Source organism: Furipterus horrens, unplaced genomic scaffold (assembly GCF_987537825.1).
Source record: "Furipterus horrens unplaced genomic scaffold, mFurHor1.1.pri manual_scaffold_15, whole genome shotgun sequence".
Taxonomy (NCBI): Eukaryota; Metazoa; Chordata; class Mammalia; order Chiroptera; family Furipteridae; genus Furipterus; species Furipterus horrens.
Genome location: NW_028327185.1, coordinates 18314734 through 18338794, shown reverse-complemented (window position 1 = coordinate 18338794; position 24061 = coordinate 18314734). Strand labels below are relative to the sequence as shown.

The following is a 24061-nucleotide window of genomic DNA, read 5'->3' as shown; positions in this document are numbered from 1 at the left end:
TGGAAACAGGGCCTTTAAAAGGGGGATTAAGTTAAAATGAGGTCATCGGGGTGGGTCCTAATCTGAGGACTGGTGTCCTTGTAAGAAGACGAGGCTGGGACAGACTCACACGGAGGGAAGGCCATGTGAGAACACGAGAAGACGGCTGTCTACATGCCAAGGAGAGAGGCGCAGAGAAGAACCAACGCTGCTGCTACCTTGCTCTTAGACATATAGCTTTCAGAGCTGCGAGACAATGAAGTTCTGTTGTTTGAAACACTGCGTTTGTGGTACGCACTTTGTCACAGCAGCCCCTCCAGACTGATCCATCTCCTGTCTCTGAAGCATCAGAAACATGACTGGAAATGCCTCATGGCTGAATCTGCACTTGAACTTGTTAGGCAGGACGGTTTTACTGGCTGATGAAGGATTTGGTGCTCTTAGTCGCTTTCCTCCATCCTGACACGGGACCGCGTTACGGGCTTACCATGTGTACATTCTTCCATGTGCGCATTCACATGGAGCATATGTGTGTGCACTCTCCCCTGCACACCGAGCTCCTGAGGACAGACATGGGGCCTTACTTCTCTGTGTCTGGCTCAGGATGTGACACACTGTGAATGCTCATGAATACACTTATTTAGTAAATGATGCAGTTACATTTCGATGCATTGATTGCATGGATATCAAACACTGCATGCAGACAGACACCACATAGGACATCGTGGCCAGGCAGGGGCTGCTGTGTGACTTCTTTCCAGCTCTTTCTACGATCCTCTCTCACTGAGTTGATGCACAATCTCATATCAGGTGCCAAATGGGTGTCTGTGGATAGAGTGTAGGGTGCCCGTACGTCTGAGGTTGGGAGGGAGGACAAGCCAACCTCCTCATGTGCGTCACTGAAAACAGGCTTGCTATATACCGTCTTTTCTTCCTGATGCTTCTCCTGAACTTGGCTACCCCCGCTGCCTCCCACTGCTGGAGCTGTGCTCACCTGGATCTGCTGCAGAATGTTCTTCAGCTGAACCAGAAACTCCTTCGCTTCTTTTGCCTTGTCAGAAACTCCGTTCAAGGCCTGGGACAGTTGGGCCTAAGAACAGATCACAGGTCGGAAAGGAGAATGAGGTGTTAAAGGCACAGAGTTTGCACGTCATTGTAAAGACTTGTGTTTGTAGAGGGGGTGGAGCTGACACTGCCCAGATGCCATGATGAAGGACTGGGGTGGACTCGCACTCATTTTCCAGCACAGGATGATAGTGTTAATGGATCTCTTCTCTTCCATCTGGACCCCAAAGCTGCAGAGAGGCGAGGAGCGCTTGGAAGATTGGCCCAGGTAGACGGGCTGCTCCTGATGTTTGCAGAACTCAGGACAAGAGCCCATGGCCCAGTCTGGTCCCCTAGCCCCCCAGGGCAGCTCTACCCTCCTCAGTAGGGCTCTCAGATGCTTATGTATGGACAACCCAGGTCCCAGGCCAAACTGCACCCAACCCACCCTCCCATAGTCACCTTTGGTGTGTGGGGGGCTGGGAATCCTGACACATCCTCTAGAAGAGGTGCAGGCCCTAGGGACTCCCCACCTGCAGGCTGGGGTACAGACACAGGTGACTGGACCCAAAGGTGAAACTGCCAGCTGTGGTCAAATCTATCATATGGGGCCTTTAGCATCATGTTTCTTTTGAACAAAACACATATGATTCAATTAGTCTTCAAAACCTAGTATCAAGAAGAGGGAGGGCCTTGCTTTGTAACATGACTCTCACATTTCACATTTAAAAAGCCAAGGATGCTGCAAAACAGGGCCAGAAGGCCAAGGTCATGCCCTGCCCCTACCCCACCCTCCCTTTTCTTTAGGTCTCTGCTCAAAGGTCACCTTGTCAGTGAGGACTGTCCCCTCATCCTGCTTTGTCCTTTTTCATAGTATCCATCACCAGCCCACATAGATTCATTTGCTGTTTGTCTCCCCTGCCTAGAAGGTGAGTCCCCAGAACAGGGACTCTGCCTGGATAGTTCACATCCAGGAAGAGCTCCAGGTACATGGTTGCATTAAACAGCATTTGTTGAAGGAATGAATTGGTGAGTGTGATTCTTTAGACTGTATCAGTGGTTCTCAAAGTGTGGTCCCTGGACCAGCAGCCTCAGAGGCACCTGGGAACAAGTTAGAAATGCAAATTCTCGGGCCCCATCCCAGGCCTACTGGCCAGACAGTGGGGGTGGAGCCCAGGAACCTGCCTTTTAACAAGCCCTCCGGAAGTTCTGTTCAGTTGAGACCCACTGGACTGGACAGACACAGCCTCAGCTGAAGCTCTCTGAAGAAGAAGGCAAATGAGACCACAGAGTGGACGAGAAGATGGGGAGATGCATGGGAAGAGGAGGAGGGGCCTCGGACTTGGGGAGCACCTGCATTCAAGGTGAGGAAGTGAAAGGTCTGGGCTCATCCCACAGTGAGCCTCCGACAGCAGCTCAGCTTGGACGCTGCTCCTTGGAGAAGTTTTCCTCTCTCCCCTGGCTCCACCCCCCCCACCCCCTCTCAGCTGATGCAGGCGCCTTTCTCCATAGCTCACCCAGGGGGTCCCATTCTCTACTGCAATTATCTGTGCAGAAAAAATATCCAGTAGGGCTTAGAGAACGGTAAGCGTCCTGTGTCTGCTCTGTCCAGTGTGGCAGCCACCAGCCCTAAGTGGCCGCTGCGCACGGAAAGCTGGCGTGCAGCAAAGGAGCTGGATGGTCCATTTTATTTAATAGTTTAAGTTTCCTGCACCACCCTTGGCCTGCGGCAGCTGTTCTGGCCAGCACAGATAGTTGCGCCCATCTTCAGAGGTGTACCCATCCTCAGGGGCACCCATCCTCAGAAGGGCACCCATCCCCAGGTGCGCCCATCCTCAGAGGTGCACCCATCCTCAGGGGCGTGCCCATCCTCAGGGGCACCCATCCTCAGGGGCACCCATCCTCAGAGGTGCGCCCATCCTCAGAGGCACACCCATCCTCAGAGGTGCACCCATCCTCAGGGGCGCGCCCATCCTCAGGGGCACCCATCCTCAGAGGCGTGCCCATCCTCAGATGCACCCATCCTCAGAAGGGCACCCATCCCAGGTGCACCCATCCTCAAAGGCGCACCCATCCCCAGGCGCGCCCATCCTCAGAGGCGCCCACCCTAGGACAGCCGGTGCACTCCCAGCCAACGACCCTTGGAAGGAGAGTGAGGTGTCAGCCCAGTTCATAGGCCCAGAGGGGACTCTTTAGCAACAAGGATTTTCAAATTGGAGTTTATCAGTGTCCAGAAAAAGGTTGCACCTCCCTCCCCACTGCAGTCCCCCCAAACAGGCAGCCCACTGAGGCTGCACCAGCTTCCTCCCCAGGAGGGCCGCCTCCCCACCCCCCACCCCGACCTGTCCAGTCCTTGGTGATGGGCGACTTTGTCTTCTCTTTGCCAGGATGCTAGAACAAAGCAGGGGCCTCAAGAAAGTGCTCCCTGGCTGACTACAGAGGCCCTGACGACCTGCGTTAGCGAGGGACCGCCAGCCCCCAGCGGGCCCTGGGAGCCAGCACAGCCCTGTCCCTGCTGCCGCTGGCCTCCCCTCACCCCAGCCCACCCCAGGCCTGCCAACCTCGGTGAGTAGACCAGGAAGCTTGGCAAGGAGCCCAGAGTAGAGTGATGTTGAAGGAGATCAGTGACCTTGGGCAAATACCTGGCCGAAAAGGGAATGACCTCAGTGACTCTGCTTCTGGGCCCACCAGACTTGCCGCCCGCTCTTTCCCTCTGCTTCTTAGTGCCCATCGGGAGAGGCCCCCACAGTACACACCACCCAGGCCCAGCTGGGGGCCTCTCAGCAGACAGCTCATTGTATGAGGCTGCAGTTTTCTGAGACACGTACTTCTTTCCCATAGGCACTCTTTGGAGTGCTAGCAGCGGGCACTGAAAACTGCCCCTTTCCGGTCTGAGGGAAGGGCCTCCAGTCTGAGAAATGTGAATGGGCTCTTTTGTTTCTGTGGATGTTGATTATACTGAACTCTAGGGGGAAAAAAAAAACTATCCAGGAAGAAAAGAATTTTTTTCATGATCGAGTGGATTTTAACATGAATTAAAAAGTTGCATTTTATGTCTTTTTATTTCTTTTTTTTTTTTTAACTGATGAGAGACAGCAAGTCAGAGAAACATTGATTTGCTGTTCCACTTATTCATGAATTCATTGGTTGATTCTTCTATGTGTCCTGACCAGAAACAGAAACTGCAACCCTGATATATTGAGACAACGCTCTAACCAACTGGGTTACCTGGCCAGAGTATGTCTTCCTATTTCTTTAAGGTTGAAATTGCATTCCTTTAGAGTCTCTGAGTTTAGATGGACAACTTAAAAATACAAGTATTTCCATGCTGGCTCAGACCAACTCCCTGCCTGGCCCAACACCACGTCTTCACAGGCAACCCTAAGGAGTAGCTTTAGGGACTCAGGGCAGTTTCCGTCCTACTTGCCCAACTGGATGGCCACAGAGCATTGTGATGCATTAACCATGAGGACCCTGAGCTATTATGGTTCAAATCCTGGCTCTGTTACTCATCAGCTATTTGTCTTGGGAAGATACTTCACCTCTTTGTTCTATAATGTCCTCCCTTGTGGGATGGGAATGAGAATAATAGCCCCTACCTCATTGGAGTTCTTGCTATTATGTTTAGTAATATAACTCAAGCATTCCCCAAATCCTCTAATTGCTTAATCTGGGTCTATCATACGTGAATTGTTACAGACCGAATGTTTAGGTTCCACCTCACCCAAACGCATATGTGGAATGCTTAGATCCCCATTCAGTGGGACCTGTGGTATCTGAGATGGGGCCTTTGGGAGGTACCTTGGCTAACAAAGATAATTCGTCCCGGAATCACATTCGTTAGCAGAAATCTTCGTTAGCCGAAACGTGATTTCCCGTAGGTTTCCATAGAAAATCATTTAATTCATTCTGGATGCGTGCTCCGTGCTAGCACTGGTATGAGAATAGTTTCTCTCTGCAGCACTCTGGAAGCCCCTCTCTAGGAGGTCAAAGTGATGGCCCTCTCTCACCTTCTGATATACATCATCATCAAATCCGAAGCAGCTAATGTTATCAGGCGTCTCACTACTGTCTCAAAAGCAAACAACCCAGTCGGGTTGGTAGGTGTCCCCTGTGTGATGCAGTCAGCTCATGTCCTTGTCACACACATACAGATGGAAAAGATAAGCTCCTGGAATGGCCCGACCATTCATGTTTCCTGCTTTATGCTAGCATGCACATCCACTTAAACATTCATTAGTCGAGTCCGAAAAACAGCAAAAAAAATCTTCATTAGCCGAAAAATTTGTTAACAGGGTCACTCGTTAGCCAAGGTATCCCTGTAATTAGGTCATGAGGGTGAAGCTTCCATGATGCCTTTATAAGGACAGACAGAATCACATACGCTGAGAAAAGGTCATATGAGGACACAATGAGAAGGTGGCCATTTGCAGGGCAGGAAAAGAGCCCTCATGAGGAAATGAGTTGGCTGGCACCTTGACCTTGGACTTCCAGCCTCCTCACTTATGAGAAATAAATCTGTTGTTTAAGCCACTCAGTCCACTGTATTTTGTTACAGCAGCCCAGGCTAAGACATGAACTTCTCTCTAAATTACCCGACTAGGGCCTATTTATATTTCCAGTTTGGCCTCAGAGAGAATTCTCATGTTGCCATGGTCTCTGTGGAGAAACCCCGAGCTAACTCCTTTTAAACATGGCCCTTGTTCTCTAAGTCAGGATTGCCCTGCAGACATGTGTAAGGTTAGATACCAAGGATCCAGGTGGGGTCCAGTCCAACCTCTCCTTTTATACACATCCAAACCAAGCGTGTAGTTAAATGTAACTGCAAAGGAGTAGACAGACGTATTTGTATATTACTATGAGACGGTATAATGTACACAAGTACAGGTACCACGCCTGCCACAGTAGACACTCATTGGATGCTTTTTTTAGTGAAATTGCCTAAGATCCTATAGCTAATTAGAGGCCATTCTTATTTGAATGTAAACAGCCTAGAAACTAGGTGCCCCCCTCATGGAAACTATTGTCCTTAGACTTGAAGGGGATGGAGGATAAGACCAAGTAATTCAAATGCTTAACTATTTGAATGCTGTTAACATTGTTTACCAATGTTTGGGGAACGTTTTCCTTAAGAGCCAGCCAGCCCTTCCCTTTGGCATTATAGACCCCACTAGTAGAACTGTCAGGCCTGGTCAGCTGGAGCGTAGGGTGGGGTTTGGGTTCAATGCTGCCCACATGCATGGGAAGGGCAATGTCCTATTACTTGCTGAAGTTCACCACTTCAAGTTCACTCCAGGAAACTGAGTTCTGCATAGCAAACACCCTCCTGACCGTCTCTCAAGAGCACAGCTCTGACCCTGTCCTGTCCCCAGTCACCCACGTGCACCCCTCCCCACTGAGCAAGGTCTAGCCCTGTAGCCCGGCCTCCGAGTTCCTCTCCAGTCGTGCCTTGCAGCGCTGTCCACGTGGTTTCTGCCTTCTGGTCAAACTGGACCTGGTTCCCCCGGCTGTCCTCCTCCTGACCTTGGCCCTGCAGTCCCCTCGGCCTCATATGCTCCCCATTCCTGCTCTGGCTCTTGCTTGTGACCATCCCAGCCAGCTGCAAAGACCCTTCCCAGTGCCACCCTCTCCTGAAGCTTTCGCTACTCTCCCCAGATGGCACATGTTCTTTGACTCCTTCCAGGACATATCTCACTGGCTTTGAGACAGGTGGCCCAGGGGCACTGCCTCAGCTTTCCTGTCCTGTTATCTGATCCCCAGTGCCCTCGACCTTGTGGTGCTTCTGTGTGGGCAGCGGTGCCTTACATGCAGAAAGTGCTCCATAAATATCCATGTCAGAGAACTGGCTTTGTTCTAGATTTTGTCACACTAGTTCCCCCGAGCTACTCAAGTCTCAATCTTGTCACATGCTGGGCATAATTAAAATGGTCATGTGGCCACTCTGAATCCACTTCTAGGGCACAGAGCCCCATATGGTACTGGGCACTGGCAGTGTGACCCTACCCTATGAGTTGAGATGCTTTTCGTGACTCTGAGTGTTAACTCTTTCTAGTTAACTGCCACCACTGATCTGGCCCAAATTTTGTCCTATCAGATGGAGCTCCCGGTGGTCTCGTGTAGAATTAGCTGAGCCTCCCAGACCTGTCAGCCTCGTGCTCCAGTGACCCCAAGAACTGGACTTTGAAGTCAGGGCCTGAATTCAAACCCTAATTTTATGTGCCCAAGTGTCTTGTACTCTGCTCAACCTCCAAACGCCCTCTGACCAGGACAGGTCACCATTGGTGTCCTGATGCAAGGGTAACATCTCTTACTCTAACCCTGAAGGGCTAACACTTCCAACACGGTTACTTCGGGTGGGTGTCATGAGGGCCCAGGGGACAGTCACAGCGATAAAGGGGCTCCCTTTGAAATGGCCCATCTCTCCTGCACCCCTTCCTCTTATTCTTCTCAGAGTCTTCAGGGCCCCACGGTCATCCAGTGGCCCACTTGACACCCCACAGCCCCCCCTACCTCAAAGCCTCCATTCACCCCAAGTTCTCCCTGAGTCACAGCCAGACTCTGAACCCCACACCCTTAGTGAGCCTGGTGTCCACTAGTGCCAGGAGGAAGGCAGTACCACCTGGTTGAATATTTTCACAGGGTACGCGAGGCAACAGTTGGCTTAACCTTCCAGGGTTAGAAACTTTTAATTATTTTTCAATGTCCAGCTCTTTCCTTGTCTTATTTCCCCACCAGGTTAGTAATTAAAAAAATTTTTTCCTTTTTAAAAAATATTCCTTTTTTAAAATTTTATTTATTTTTAGAAAGAGGGGAAGGGAGAGAGAAAGAGAGGGAGAGAAACATCAATGTGTGGTTGCCTCTTGTGCACCCCCAACTGGGGACCTGTCCTGCAATCCCGGCATGTGCCCTGACTGGGAATTGAACCGGCGACACTTTGGTTCGCAGGTCAGTGCTCAATCCACTGAGTCACACCAGCCAGGCCCAGGTTAGTTATTAATGTTATTGTGTGCTATGGGTTGACGTGCATCCCACCAAAATCCTTGTGTTGGTGTCCTAATCCTGAGTACCTCAGAATGCGACATATTTGAGATAGCTTCTTAGAAGATGCATTTAGTTACAATGAGGTCATCATGCAGTAAGGTGAGCCCCTTATCTAATATGACCAATGTCCATATATAAAAGGGGAATCTGGACACACAGACACACAGGGAGAAGGCTGTAACAGTGGGGAATTGTAACCTCCCCCCAACATTCTTTTAACATTGTTTCTGTAAATGCTGACCCTTACTAATATGTAGCTTGTAGATCAACAGCTTGTTTGTATAAGATTCCCAGGAACTAACTTCTAAAGATACAGACTCCGATCTCAGTCATCCCAGCTCTGGAAGATTTGCTGACCTTCGACTGTACAATCAGGATAACGCAAAACCAGGATGACACACCCCAGACCATTGCTTGACCAGTTTTGAGGTCATTGTCAAAATGGACTGGGCTGGTCTGCAGCTGGTCCCCACAGCAAAGAACTCTCTTGATCTCTTTGTTCTGCTTTCCCTCCACCTCCTTAGAAAAACCTCTGCCTGCACTGAGATGTTAAGATGGGGTTTGAGACATAAGTTCCACATCTTCTCAAGATGCCAGCCCTCCAACAAACCACTTTCTTTCTCACCAGCACCTGTCTCATGAATTTGGCTTTCTTGAGGCAGGCAGCCGGACCTACATCTGGTTACAGGATCACATGAAAATTGGAGGTATGCAGCCACACAAAGAGTCACCCAAAGCTAGCAGAGACACCTGGATTGATCCTTCCCTGGGGCCACAGAGGGAACATGGCCCGCTGACACCTGAGCTCCGACTGCTGGACAGATTGCATTTGGGTTGTTTTACACCATTCAGTTTGTGATCCTTTGTCATGGCTGCCCTAGTAAACTAATACATTCTCTATAGTTTCTTTCCTATTGTAATACATGTCCTTTTATATATTTTTACTAAATGGAATCATATGCAAATGGCCTTTCTCCACATCATATATATGGTATTGTGTTCTCTAGAAAATGGGGAAGCAGACCAAGTTCCTTGTAGCTGCAGAAAAGAGGTCAGGAACCACACTGAGGCTGAGGGATTATAGGAAACTTATCTGAAAACATAGCTCCAAGCTGAACCCAGATCTTTTGATTTCAATTCTAATCTTTCCTATTATATCAACCAATGATCCACCAGAAGTTTGGTCCAGGAAATCCTGGGATAGCTCTCTCTAGCACCCATTCAATGTGACATGGTGAAGTGGCCCCCACAAGGGACAAGTGTGTCATTGGGGCACATGCTGCTTCTCAGCCCTCCCACAAGAGGGCTCTACACAACCTCAGACCCTGAAACTGTCCCTTCTTTTACACCTATGCTTGGCTTTGACACTTACATTAAGGATGATGATGATGATAGTGGCTTTCTTTTACTGAGCACTTACTAGTGATGTGCACCACCCTATGTCTTTAAAATGCATTATCTCACTTAATACAAAGTCATTCCAGGGCAAGTGGTAGAGTTAGGACTGTCGTCTCAAAAATGAATTTTCTTACTCCCTGCATTCTACTGCCTCCATAGCATTAAGGATTTCAGTAACGTCAGCATAGTAAACTTATAGTCAATCTATTCTCTGGACAAGTTGTAGCAGTTCTAACATCTGGAAAAAGTCACGCCAACATGCCCAGCTGGCTTCTGTCATCCCTCCAGACCCCCTCATCGATTCTGATAGCACTGCCTCATATAATGAGGTGAGAGAGGAGTTGTCCCGCTAACAAGCATAGATGGCTGTTCAGTAAAAGGCCCAGGAAAAGGCATAATTCCTCCTCCCCTCATTTTCCATATGGTTCCCCTCCTGCAGGAATCACACCATGAAGTTATAGGATCAGCACTGGAATAGTTATTTATGGCATCGATATTGTAATACATTTGGGTATTAAGTCACCATTCATTTATCAAATAAATGTTTCTCATGGCCTACTGGGTGCGAGCTGCTCTGCTGGGTACCGGGAGTGCGAAGATAAATAAGACACACTCCTTGCTGTCAAAATGTTCAAAGTACTGTGTTATTTATGCATGTGATGTACAAAGTTGGTTACATTAAGCAAGAGACACTGTATCTCTCTGTTAGCTACAAGACATCAACAGAAGGTGTAGATAAGAAACGTCTAATCAAGTGGGATTTTATTTTTAAAGCTGCCTTTACTATCAGAGTGTATACTTGAAGACTCTGAAAAGACTCAATTGGCAGAAAAGTAAAATTGAGCCCAGCAAGGTCATTCTTGCGTGAGGAACAGCCAGAAGCCAGAGACTAATTCAGCTCACACTCCGAGGGTACCTAACAAACCTGGGATAGGATATGCTCAGGTGCACGGGCCTCCTGGCCCAGAATCCTGACTTTGCCAATGATTCAGTAACCGAAACTGCCTCCTCATTAGGATCGGGCCAACTCCACTCATGGACAACCTCCATCAGAGAATTATTTTTTTGACAATCGTGTTTGATAAGAATTGGTCTTAGAGCATTCTCTCCATAGTCAGATGACAAAAAAAGAACATTTGCGTTTTTGTTTGGACATCTTCTTCCTTTTCACTCTCCAAATCCTTCCAATCTTTTGAAACCGACTCAGCCCCCAGGCAACCTTCCCCCGCGTCAGCTGTCTGTCTGGTCTCTGATCCGAGCTCATGTTCACTAGTGCTGGCTGCACGCGCTGTCGGTACTAGTGGTTTGTGTTCTCTTTCTTGTGTGCAAGTGGGGAGACGAGCCCTCTTGTCCATCAAAACAAAACTAGGGCTCATGACCAATCCAAAACCGGCTTCTTAAGCAACATCTTCCAAGTCCTTTTCGCTGTCACCTTCCTCTTGCGAGTTTCTTTTCTTATGCAGGTCCCTGATTTCTATTTTGCTCCCTCTTTCCCCTTCCCCCTCCCCTTAGCAAAGCAAATCAAGATGCTCAAAAGGTTTTGGCTGCCAAGTTTCACAGGCAAACAGAGTGAATATAACAGCCTGGGGAAATGATGAAAATTTACAAGAATCTTCAAAAGGATTATAGCCAGGCTATACAGAAATATCTGTTCTTTGCTGAAATTCAAGTGAAGCTAACGATTAATCTTAGCCTCTCCAGCTAGATGTCACCTGAGGAGTGGCATCTTTCCTTACTTTCTCCAGATCCAGCAGGTTTTCTATAAATTTCAGATACTGAAGGGTGTATAACTCAACTTTCCTTGTTTTTTTGTTTGTTTGTCTTTTAATCAGAAATGACATTGTATTTCTCCTCTGCTTCATGTGAAAGAATATATGTGAAGCCCTGGCACTTGGCCAGCACATAACAAGCTCTTTGAAAGAAGGAACTAGATTTTAAAACAAATTTTTGTTTTTTTCATCCTCACCTGAGGGTATGTTCATTGATATTATTTTTTATTTAAAAAATGTTTTATTTATTTATTTATTTTTGGAGAGAGGGGAAGGGAGGGAGAAAGAGAGGAAGAGAAACATCAATGTGTAGTTGCCTCTCATGTGCCCCCAGCTGAGGACCTGGCCCACAACCCAGGTACGTGTCCTGACTGGGAATTGAACCAGCGACCCTTTGGTTCACAGGCCAGCACTCAATCCACTGAGCCACACCAGCCAGAGCTGTTCATTGATTTTAATTGATTTTAGTGAGAGAGGAAGGAAGGGAAGGAGGGAGTGGAGGGAGGGAGGTGACGGGCAGGGGAGAGAGAAACATGGATTGGTTGACTCTTGTACATGGCCCAACTGGGAGCTGAACCCATAACCTAGGTATGTTCCCTCAGTGGGGATTGAACCTGCAACCTTTTGGTGCATGGAACAATGCTCCAACTAACTGAGCCACCCAGGCAGGGCAGAAGAAACTAGATTTTAAACAAGTGTCTTAAATCCTCACACGATGCTGTACATTTGTTTCTTTTTTCTTTTCCGACTAATAAAACTCCCACATATCATTCACAACTCCAGCTAACAACATCGTCTTCTCTTGAATTTCCCCAGCACTCTTTTCCCACTTCCCTCCCAAATCTCCAGGCAGAATTAACTGTCTTCTCCTTTCTGTTCCCTCATTAATATTCACAATACAAGTACAGTCCTTATTCCACTTTTTAATGAGTTGCACATACATTAGGCTGGTTGTAAAACGGTCCCTCTCCTCCAGTTGGCTGTAAGCTTCCCCTGTGGTTGGTTTGATATGTATCCACAGTCCCCGGCACAGCCCCACACATGCTTATTCAATGAAATAATGTGACCGAATAATACGGAGAGCCATGGGATGAAGTTGACCCTTTCTGTGCTACAGGACACGCAAATGGAATAAAAAATGAAAGCCATATTAATTGTAAGCTTTAATGTTTTTTAAAGATTTATTTTATTCTCATTTGAGAGAGAGAAGGGAGAGAGAGAGAGAGAAACACTGATTGGTTGTCTCCTGCACATGCTCCAACCAGGAATCGAGCCCACAGCCCAGGTATGTGCCCTGACCAGGAATCGAACTGGCGAAATTTCTGTTACAGGACAATGCTGCAACCAACTGAGCCATGCCAGTCAGGGCTTAACTGTAAGCTTTAACTAATATTCTCCTTGGGCCCCATCACAGACATCATCACTATATTCTTCTTCTTCTTCATCATCATCATCCTGACACCCAGCAAACCCCAAAGGTACAAGAAGCCTGACTGGCGGCAGCACAGATCCTGCTTATTTTATGCAGGTGGCCCCATGGCCTGTGTACTCCAAGTGAAATAAGAAGTTTGTAGAACCAGAGGAGCCTAGGAAGTGACCCATGATGTGCCTGAGGCAGAGAGCACTTGAGGAACTATTTGAATTTTGACTTAATCCTCCTGTTGGAAGATAATTTTCAAGGTGTCTCTGGAGTTTCCACAAGTCTTTCCAGGGAGGCATGAGTTGCTTTTTGGTCTGGACTACCTTTCAGACATGTTTGTATAGACAACAGCCTTGGCAGCTAGAGATGCTGCCTCCCTGTGGAGCAAAGTGCCCATGCTTACTGCCCTTTGTAAAAGATTTGGGCTCCCTAAACTCAGGGTTCTGCTCCTGTAAGGCACTGTACTGTGTGCAGGGGTCGCCTGGCCTTCTTCATGTCACTCTGTGGGACTGAGGCTTGGGGAACTGCCACAAACCTGCTGCTACTCTGATGACTGCTTTTGCTGTGACTAATAAACTGCTCTTAGTCTGACCCAGGAGTTGCACCTCTCCTGCCTGGACCCCAGAAACTGCAGCAGGTGAACTGTTAGCTTGCACATAACGTGGACTAAAATCTCAAACCTCTCATGGTTCCCGACACTCCCCGCCCCCAGCAGGGTCTTCTTGCTTTTAGTGTACCCTGACTTCCCTCTCTGTGTGTCTTCATATTACCAAAAAGCTACAGGTGTGGAACCCCGCTGGATAGGCAGGGCTGTGTGTGGGATAAACATTTATCAGAGATAAGCTGCAAACGTTTATAAAGGAAACCAGTTTGAGAGACAACAATCACGCCCTCCACACAAGCTGAGGATAGGTGTGATGTCCCCGTGAAGGAAGTGAAATAGCATGAATGACCCAGCTGTGTAGACCAGGCACGGTAATTTTGGAGTCACATGTGCCAGTGACCAGAAAGGTCCCTATTTCTTGATATGGACATTTTCAAACAGCATTCAGTTTTTGTAACAGTGATTGAGCAGTGCTTAAAAGTAGAAGACTATTTTAATAAGATTTTCCAGAGTTTTCCTTTTTTATTGTTCTCTTTGACTTTAAGTAGACCACTTTTTGTTTACTGATTAATCTATTTATTTTGAAAGAGATTTAAGGCAGCTTGTAAGGGTCTATAGAATTTAAGAGTGCATAATTAAAAAAAAGAAAAGAAAAGAAATACAAGGGTAGGGACAACACGTGGAGCACATGGAGCCAGAAATAAGGCTCAAAGTCTATAAAATAGTTACATCTATTATGTACGCACCAAATACTTGGCTCTAAGCATTTTAGCCACCTAAGAGAAAAGGAAAACCTCATCAGTTACTCAATGGTCTAAAGTATTCGCTAGATTTTTTTAAAAAGGAGGGGGGAAATATGTGCATTTACACCCCAGAAGTAGCTTGAAGGTAGGATGTGACAGCCACCATAAAAAAATCAAAACCCCCACTGGGACCCTTCTCCCCCCCAGAACACAAACTTTAAGCCACTGGGGACAAACGAAAATCTTGTACCTCTCCTGTATCGCCCTAAGCAAGGTGAAGACCACAGGCTGGAGGAAGTGAAAAGAAAAAAAATTGCTTTTTTTCTGGGGGAGTTGGAGAAAACAGTCATGGGCCTAGATCACTGGGGAAAAGGCAGGACAGCTGGGAAGACGCAGAGAAAAGCTGGAAAGGGGCGAGGCAGTTGACTTGACACGGCCTAGGACAGAATCAGTGAACTTGAAGAGGGACGACAGAAATTGTGAAAGCTGTAACACAAAGAGACCAAAGGAATAACTAAGGAAAAAAGAACAGAGCACCCAAGAGCTGTGGACAATATCTGATGTGGACAAAAAGGGGGTTCTGTAATAAAACAGACACATCCCGTGACAGAAAGCCACCTCACGGGGTGATCCAATCATAACTTCCTAACTGGGCAGGTCACGCTGGGGAGTCAGCATCCACTGGGGACCTGGAAGTATATCCCCTGCAGATAACTGGGCAGAAGGGCGGTGAGGGGTCATGAGGCTGCATTTCCAGCATTTCCAGCGAGCTCCCGGCTGACACTGTGTCTACTCAGCAGGCCACATTTTGAGTCACAAGGTCCTAGTCTAGAGCTCAGCACACTTTTTTTCCATAAAGGACCGGATAGTAACCATTTTCGGCTTTGCAGGCCCCAGATCTCTGTTGCAACCACTCAACTCTTTCAAAAGCAATGGTAGCCAAGAGCAGGTACAGGCAACCAATGAGCGTGGCTGCAGCCCAGTAACACCTGACTCAGAATGCAGGCAGTGGCCACAGTCTATCCGTCCCCTGCCTAGCTGTCTCAGAGAGAAGAGTTCCCTCCCCTCTAGAACACTCCGGGGTGCTGACATCCACAGGTAAGGTCCCCTCATCTTGAATGTCTGCCCACATAGAGGACCCCCGAATGCAGGCTGAAACAAGGATACCTCAGCCACCAGGTGACCAGCACAGGATGAAATACATCCATCGGTAGTGGGGGGGGGGGGTGTCCTTTGCCAATCCTCAAAGTCCTCCTCAATTCAAAACCTCAGTATCTCTCTACATCATCTTCAAAAAGAAGATGAAAGGAAAAAGTTGAAAGACTCAGCTTCCAAAATGCAGGCTTTCTTTCACTCGGCTTGAGCATATTTCCAAGACCCTCTGAGGGTCTTGATGGATTCCACTCAGTCAGTATCAGGGGACTTAGAATCCGCAGCTAGTGAGTAGCAATCAGTCACCGGGCGGTAGACTTCAGACGCCCCGGAAATGCTCTGTGCCAAGCACCGCTCTCTACCCAAACTAACTCCTGTTCCCACCCCCACCCAAAGTGCCTCCGCTGGGCCCTGGAGGCTTGGTCTTCTCAACAGCTGTGCACATCAAAGCAATTTTTGAGGGAAGGCAGATAGATCCCTAGCAGTCAATATAAAATCTTGATATTCGTGACCATCTTTTTAAAAGTAGTTCTAACAATAATGTAATGAAAATGGCAAACAATGATTACTAGGAACAGGAAAATTCCTTGTTGTTTCCTCTGGTCCCTAGCTACAGGAATTTTTTATTTACATAATTTTGCTGTTGGGAGAAAAACTAAGTATAATCCTTATGGAAGACAGTCTGACAACATTAATCGGATGTCTTAAAGCCAGATAACCTTTGATACAGCAACATGTTTAGAAACTTAAGGTAGAAAATAATCAAGAGTTATAGGTATAGATTTAACTAATAAAAATGTTTATAACAGCAAAAGACTGAAAACAACCAAAGTCCAACATGAGGGTGTTAATCAAATCAAATAATAAGCTCATGACAAAATGGCATGCAGCCACAAAAAATGACTTGGCCTTAATTGACAGGAAAGATATTTATATTGTATTATTAAAGAAAAAAAGGATAGATCCAAAATAAATATGCAATAGAATTCTAGAAGAAAAAACTCTAAAATGTTAGAAATGTTTCTCTCTGCAAATTGAAGTTTGGGGATGATATTTAATATCTACATTTCTATATGTATAGATCTAATTATTAACAATGACCATCTATTAATGGTGTTACAAAGTACCATACATATTCCAATAAGTATACTTATGACCATAGCTCTGCTATGATTACATGCTCAGCCTTTGTCACTTATGTGTCACTTATATGTCACCCCTCTTAGTGCAGGAAGTTCTTCATTGAGGGTTAAAAACCTTTCCTCATCTTGTTTATGAAATAAGGTAGGGCCAGGGGGCCTTTGTCAGAGACTCCTGACATGGGAGTGACCTGCAGTCCCATTTAGCCTGAGATTTCCAGGCCTCCAGCTCCTTTGCTTTTGTGAAGTGCTGATTCATTGAGAACAGTTTTCCTGAGGTATCAGTGAGATTTGAGGTTCATATTCTTCTATTTTCTAGGCTCCTCAAAGACTTCCAAAAAAGGGCTTACCCAGCATTCCATACACCAGATTAGGAATCAACTTCTGCCCATTTCAATTCAGGGTTCGCTACCTGCACCTAGTAGGAGTTGCAGACATTATTGACATTTTATGACATGTCACACTAGGGAAGAGATATGACCCACAGTGACCTGTCCCTTCAGTTTCAGGGAAATTAGAATTCTATAATCAACAGGCAATCAAGAGAAGAGCTCTGTGAAACCCTTCCCTTCTCAGTCCTGTCTTTTCCAGATGTTGTTTCTTCACATCGCAAGTTCTTGGAAACAATTATTCCTCTCCCAGGAAAACCATCTAAAAGTATGTTTACCCAAGACCTGAAGTTTTTATGCTGTTTTTAAAAGGTGATAGTCAATCTTGGTTTAAAATAGCTTCCAGTGTTGTATGTCTCTTTACCTATGAATTGCTAATTATATGGCAAGCCCCAGGCAGTTTGGGGAGGAAGACAAGCAAGACTTTGATGAAGGCTCCTCCAGTCATAGGGATGTTGGGGAAGTACCCCGTCTAATTCTTTTTTTAAATTATATTTTATTGATCATGCTATTACAGTTGTCCTGATTTTTCCCCCTTTGCCCACCTCCACCCAGCAACCCCCACTCCCTCAGGCAGTCCCCTCACCATTGTTTATGTCCATAGGTCATGCGTATAAGTTCTTTGGCTACTCCAATTCCTAGTCTGTACTTTACATCCCCATGGCTATTCTGTAACTATCTTTCTTACTTATTAATCCCTTAACCTCTTCACCCATTCCCCCACACCCCCATCCCACCTGGCAACTATCAAAGTGCTCTCTGTATCCATGATTCTGTCTCTGTTCTTCTTGTTTGCTTAGTTTGTTTTTTAGATTCAATTGTTGATAGATATGTAATTTTATTGCCATTTTATCGTTCATAGTTTTGACCTTTTTCTTAAATAAGTCCCTTTAACATCATATAATAATGATTTAATGATGATGAACTCCTTTAGTTTTTTTTCTTGTCTCGGAAGCTCTTTATTGCTCTTTGATTCTAAATGATAGCTTTGCTGGGTAGAGCAATCTTGGTTGTAGGTCCCTGTTCTTATGTCTTTAAATATTTCTTGCCAAACTCCTCTAGCCTGCAAAGCGTCTTGAGAAATCAGCTGACAGTCTTATGGGAACGCCCCTATAGGTAACTACCTGCTTTTCTCTTGCTGCTTTATCTTTAACCTTTGGAGTTTTATTTATGCTGTGTCTTGGAGTGGGCCTCTTTGCATCCATCTTTTTTGGGACTCTCTGTGCTTCCTGGAGTTGCATGTCTATTTCCTTCACCCAATTAAGGAAGTCTTCTTTCATTATTTTTTCAAATAGATGTCCAATTTCTTGCTTTTTCTCTTCTCCTTCTGGTGTCCCTATGATGCAAATGTTGGACCTCTTGAAGTTGCCCCGGAGGCTGCTTATACTATTCTCATTTTTTAAAAATTATTTTTTCTTCTTGTTGTTCTGATCTGTTGTTTTTTGCTTCCTTATGTCCCATATCATTGGTTTGATTCTTGGCTTCATCGACTCTACTGTTGTTTCCCTGTAAATTGTTCTTTATTTCAATTAGTGTATTCTTGTTTCTGACTGGATCTTTTTTATGCTGCTGAGGTCCTCACTAAGTTCCTTGAGCATCCTTATAACCAGGGTTTTGAACTCTGCATCTGATAGATTGCTTATTTCCATTTTGTTTAGCCTTTTTTTCTGGAGTTTGGATCTGTTCTTTCATTTGGGCCATGTTTCTTTGTCTCCTCATCTGGTAGCCTCCCTGTGTTTGTTTCTACGTATTAGGTAGAGCTGCTTTAACTCATGTTTTGGTAGTGTGGTCTAATGTAATAGGTGTCCTGTAGGGTCCGGTGGCACAGCCTCCTCTATCACCACAGCTGGGTACTTGAGGTACGCTCTCCATATGGGCTGAGTATACCCTCCTCTTGTCATTGAGCCTTGGTTGCTATTGGCAGATCAATGGGAGGGACTTACGCAGGCCAGTCAGCTGCAAGGACTGGCTGTGACCACTGACCACCAACCTCCATCCTCCGTGGAGGATCAGCTGGGCAGGGGCAGGGTGGTGGTGCTCCCATGTCGTCTGTAGCTGTCCTCTGGGTGCGCTGGCCCTGGGGTTTCCTGGGTGGCGCAGGCCAAGGTCAGCCCCCACTTGTGTTTTGCCCAGGGCACCCTGCCTGAGCTGTAAAGCAATCAGAGGTGGCTGCTACTTGTGCTGGGCTTGGAGATTCCCTGGCGATGCAAAGCTGTGAATCTAGGCTGGCTACTGCTAGTGCAGTGCCTGGTGCTCTCTGAGGTCAGCTGTTGCTTGTGTGAGAGGATTTAGGATGTTGTGATGCATGAGCCAAGACCAGCCATTCATATGGAAAAGCAGCTTGGGTGGGCCCATAAGTTGGGTGGGATGGAGTTGCTGGGGATCTCCAGGGTGGGTCAAACGGTGTTAGCCAGGTTGATGAGGTTTCATACATGCCACCAGCCTGCTGGCTCTGTGGGGGGAAGGTTTAGAAAAGGAACGATGGCCTCTGCTCACCTTGATGCTAGACACTTCATTTTCTCCCTGTGTGCCACTGGTGCTTTTCAAGCTGCTACCCTGGTGCTGCAGGTCAGTGGGGGTGAGTCTGAGCAGGTGAGTCCGTGTGTGGGATCTTTAGGAGGAATTGCTTGTGGCTCTAGCAGTTTCTTCCACTGACCCAATCCCTGTTGGTTTTTGCAGCCAGAAGTTGTGGGGACTTATCTTCCTGGCACTGGAACCCTGGGCTAGGGGTGCTGGTGTGGGGCTGAGGCTCCTGGCTCCTGAGATATGCTTCCCTAATTTTTGTCCATCACACGTGGGTGAGGGACCAGCCTTACCATGTTTGCATCCCTTCTACCATCTCAATGGATGTGGTTTCTTTAGTTCTGTAGTTGTCAGACTTCCATTCAACTCAACTTCTAACAGTTCTGATTGATGGTTTTTCTCCATTTTAGTTGTGATTTTGATGTGGTTATGCAAAGAGGTTTACTTATGCTGCCATCTTGACCAGAAGTCATCCTGTCTAATTCTAATTCCAGTTGTACAACTGCCTTTGTCATGGCCTCCTGAATTTTTAGAGCAGAACAACAACAAAAATCCAGAGATGTTACGTTTTACTAAAGAACTTAAACTGTCATGGTTGGATTACACAACTGGAACTGTTTCAGTTTTTTCTGTCAAAAGTGGCTCCCGCCCCTGGTCACAATGGTGGTCTAGATGCCTTCCCACTAAGCAACATCAACCCCTCTCCAGGGCACCCTCCACTATCTTTCCTTTTGATCTCCAGCCCATGGTTGAGATGCCTCGCAACAGGCACTCATTAATTTCCCTTTCTGTCTTGGCTGGTGAGGCTCAGTAGATTGAGTTACCAAAGGGTCTCTGGTTCGATTCCCAGTCAGGGCATATACCTAGGTTGTGGGCCAGGTCCCCAGTTGGGGGCATTCAAGGGGCAACCACACATTGATGTTTCTCTCCCTCTCTTTCTTCCTCCCTCCCCTCTCTCTAAAAATAAATAAATGAAATCTTTTAAAGAATAATTTCCCTTATCTACAGAAAAACAGCACCTCCTGAAAGAGAATGGCAGAACGCCTATTCATTCTTGGAAACAGGCTTTCACAAAAGTACTACCCCACACTATTCCTTCTGGACTTAGGATGTCTTAGTTCCCTGAAGCAGTGGCATGAAATACAAAATTGAGACACTAGATTCTGCCTGCAGCTGCCTCCCTTACCTGTGGGACTACATTCCAAGACCCCCAGTGGGTGTCTAAAACCTTGGATAGCACTGAATCTTATATATATATATATTTTTTTTCCTATATATACATACATATGATGAAGTTTAATTATAAATTGGGCACCGTTCAAGATTAACAACGATAACAATAAAAAATCATAACAATATACTGTAATAAAAGTTACGTGAATGTAGAATTATTAGGTAAAATAAGGGTGACTTGAACACAGCATTGTGATACCTCAACAGTCCATCTGATAACGATCTGATAGCCTAAGTAGGGTCGCTGGGCAAAGGGACTGTTCACATCCCAGCTGACACAGAGCTGGAAGGTGAGAGATTTCCTCCTGCTACTCAGAATGGGGTGAAATTTTAAACTTATGAATTGTTTTCTTCTGAAATTTTCCATTTAGTATTTTCAGACCGTGGTTGACCATGGGTAACTGAAACTGCAAAAAGTGAAACCGCGGATCAGGGGGGACACTGTGGTAGCCTTTCCCAGATCACTGTCTCATTCTGTGGAACAAATGTCACATGTGCTCTCCTGTTTCCTCACCAATTTACATTGTTGGATGAAGACAGAAATTTTATAAAAGAGCTGTTAAGACCAAGTCAAAAATAACCAATGATTTTCCCTGCATGACCTTTGTTTTTGAAACCCTAACTCATTATCCAATGCACTTTTCCTTGTAAGAGGCTTAATCTCTTTTAAGGTTGCAAATTCAGCTCAATTTATTTTAGTTCCCACTCTTCACTGAGTCTAAAGATTTAGGTGACAACATCTTAAGTTCTGCCTCCTTGCTGTGAAAATTTAACAGCTCACGAAATTTAAATGTGAACCCATACTTCTTGCCTTGATACTTGATCATAGCCTCTTTGCAAAAGATTTCTTTACTTGGAAAATGTCTCCTTGCTTGAAAAAAATGAAACAAGCAATGTGGCTACAGCTACTGTGAAGCAATATGCAACAAACTATCACAGAAATGATAACTAACCCAAGGCACACATTCCCCTTTCCTCAAAGCTATTTTAGGACTCAGCATAAACAGTGTCAAAAGTTATGTGTTTTTCCTTCGGGGAACAACGTCGCTGAGGTCAGATAAGCACTCTTTGCTGCATCCTGTAACTTTCTGCAAGTCTAGTGGTTTTAAGTCTAAGAACTTTAAAAGTAATAACATGTATTGGTTACTGTGGGTCGGTACTGTGGTAGAGGCTAAACATACAGTATCATACTTACTCCTTACAACAACGATCTGAGTTAGGTATTATTATCCAGTGGGCTTAAAATTGTGCCTAAAGCTTAGAGTGAGTGGATTATAAGTGTAGAGATTTGGATCCAGGTCTGTGTAACTATACAGCAGGGTTTCTCAGCAGAGATACTATTGACATTTGGGGCTAGATAATTGTTTTGGGGAGATTTTCTGTCCAAGGTAAGATGCTTGGCAGCCTCCCTAGACTCTACCCACTAGATTCTGGTAGTTTCCCCTCAATGTGACAACCCGAAATGTTTCCAGAGATTGCAAAGTGTTCTGGAATGGGAGTGAAATTGTCCCCAAATGAGAACCACTGCTCAAGAATGAGAGATTTGACTGCAGATTGCCCTTCTGCCCTATTATGCAAATTTCCCTCTCCAAAAGTAGATTTCTAACACCTTCCTCTTTTTTTCTGTTCTAATTTTTTATCTGAACATGTTAAATTACGATAACATGCATAACATAGCAGATGAAATTATATAGTAACTATGTCTAATAAATCCAATATTTATCCCTTCTTCTCTGTCCTGCTTGATCCCCTCGCCCGCCCTCTCTGTCGGGTCTCCAGGGAAGAGGCCAAGCACCCTTCTCCTGGCACCCACGCCCCTGCCCCGCGGGCGCTCACCTTGTGCTGTTTCCACATGGCGCCCAGCGGCTTCACCTCGTGCTTGCCGTGCCGGCCCTCCTCCAGGCACAAGTAACACACCGGGGTTCGGCAGCTCACACAGTACATGCTGTAATTCTCCATTTCGTGCTCGGGGCACGTCGGGAACTTGCGGGCCGCGCTGCCCCCGGTGACTCCGGCGCCGGCGCCCCCAGGACTCTTGCAGCCGCTGCCTCCGCTGGGGGCGCCCTGGGCCGCGCCTGGGGACGCAGAGGCGGCCTCGGCCGGTGCCGGCGGCGGTGGCGGCGGCTGCACCAGACGATGCTTAGCGAAGGGTCCCCGCGAGGGGTGGCACTTGAGCTGGCAGGCAGCGCAGTAGAGCACGTCGCACTGCTCGCAGAGCGTGGCGGCCGGCTCCGGTGGGGTGCGGTCGCACAACTGGCAGATGGCCACGGCCGGGGCTGCGGGCGCCCCCTGCACCGCCCCGCGGCCCTGCTGGTACCGCTGCACGATGGCCTCCAGGAGCCGGTTGCGCTGGAAGCCGCGCAGGCCGCGGTGGTCCAGGGAGGCGCTGCGGTGGCACTGCGGGCACGTGATGGAGCTGGAGGACGAGGACAGCGAGGAGCAGGCGGCACCCCGGGCTGCAGCGGCCGAGGAGCCCGGCGGCGCAGGCACCATGGGCAGCACGCGAACCCCGTTCGGGGACTTGAGGCTCGGCGTGTAGGAGCCATAACCGCTGTCCGTCTCACTGTACAAGCTCAGCTTGTCCGCGTGGTCCCCGCCACCCCCCGCACCGCCGCCCAGGCCGCCAGCTGCGCTCCCGCCCGCGCCGCTGCAGGCCGGGCCCGCCCCGGCGTCGTGGTCCAGAGGGGGCGCGGCGGCGGCGGCAGCGGCGGCGGCGGCTGCTGGCAGCCCCGAACCCCGGGAGTGCAGGAGCGGCTGGGGCAGGTGCTGCTCACCGTCCGGTGTCTGTACTGCGATGGTACGAGCGCAAGGCAGGCAGACGTTGTGGGAACAGGGCAAGATGATGGGCTCCCGAAACAGGGAGCCGCACACTGGGCACTTCAGCTCCTCCTCCATCGCGGCGCGGCAGGACGAGCTGCTCAGGTCCCGGGGTGGAATGGCCCAAGCTCCGGAGAAGGGCGGAGGGGAACCAACGTGGTTAGCACCGGGGACGCTGGAGGCGGGGGCATCACACAGGCATGACTGCTGCTCAGCTCGGGGGCACGCCCCTCTCTGTTCTGGGGCCACCGCCCTAAGATGACTGGGAGCAAGAGAAGGGAGGGGGTTCTCACCTCTGGCCAGCGAGGCTCCTGCACCGGCGGCGTCGGCCTGCGGCCAGAGTCCGGAGCCGGCCGGCTGCCCTCGCGGTGGCCTGGGAGGCACTGTAGGTGATGAATCAGCACCGGCGCCGGCAGGGGCTGCAGCGCGCGCGTCCTCTCCACATCAGGACCAGCAGCCGGGCTGCCGTTCGCTGGCTTTCCTGCTTCAAGCCCTCGGCTCCAATGGGCAGCTGCCCAGGGACCTCCTTTCACTCCTGCCCCGCCCCCAATCGGGGCGATCAGTAGGTGAGAAGGCGGGTGAGCAGGCCTCTTGGCAGCAGGGCTGCGATCAGCACCACGAATCGGCGGACAGCGCCCAGGAGTCCAAGGTGGAGACCCAGCTGCTCGCGCGCCGCCAGAGGGGCCGCTGACCTGCTGGGTGGGTCCCTGAGCGGGTGACTGTCTCCTCCGGCCCAGACCTTCGTTTGCCTCCCTTCCTGGCGGCTACCGGTGCGGGCCAAATTCGCCCTGGGCTTTCTTCCAGGAAAGA

At 47.9% G+C, this 24061-nt stretch overlaps 1 protein-coding gene across 3 annotated transcripts in view; it reads right to left on the bottom strand.

Moving 5' to 3' along the window:
• Window positions 1–23329, bottom strand: part of TRIM67 (tripartite motif containing 67) — a 36208-nt gene extending 12879 nt beyond the window's left edge. For 2 of the 3 annotated variants that reach the window (XM_090263552.1, XM_090263553.1), the window contains exons 1-2: window positions 22271–23329; window positions 974–1069 (exon numbers count right to left, since the gene is read on the bottom strand). In XM_090263552.1, the coding sequence (XP_090119678.1) occupies window positions 974–1069; window positions 22271–23329 (1155 nt within the window). The remainder of the gene's footprint in view (window positions 1–973; window positions 1070–22270) is intronic. The other variant, XM_090263554.1, reaches the window with a different exon arrangement.
• Window positions 23330–24061: the final 732 nt, after the last annotated feature.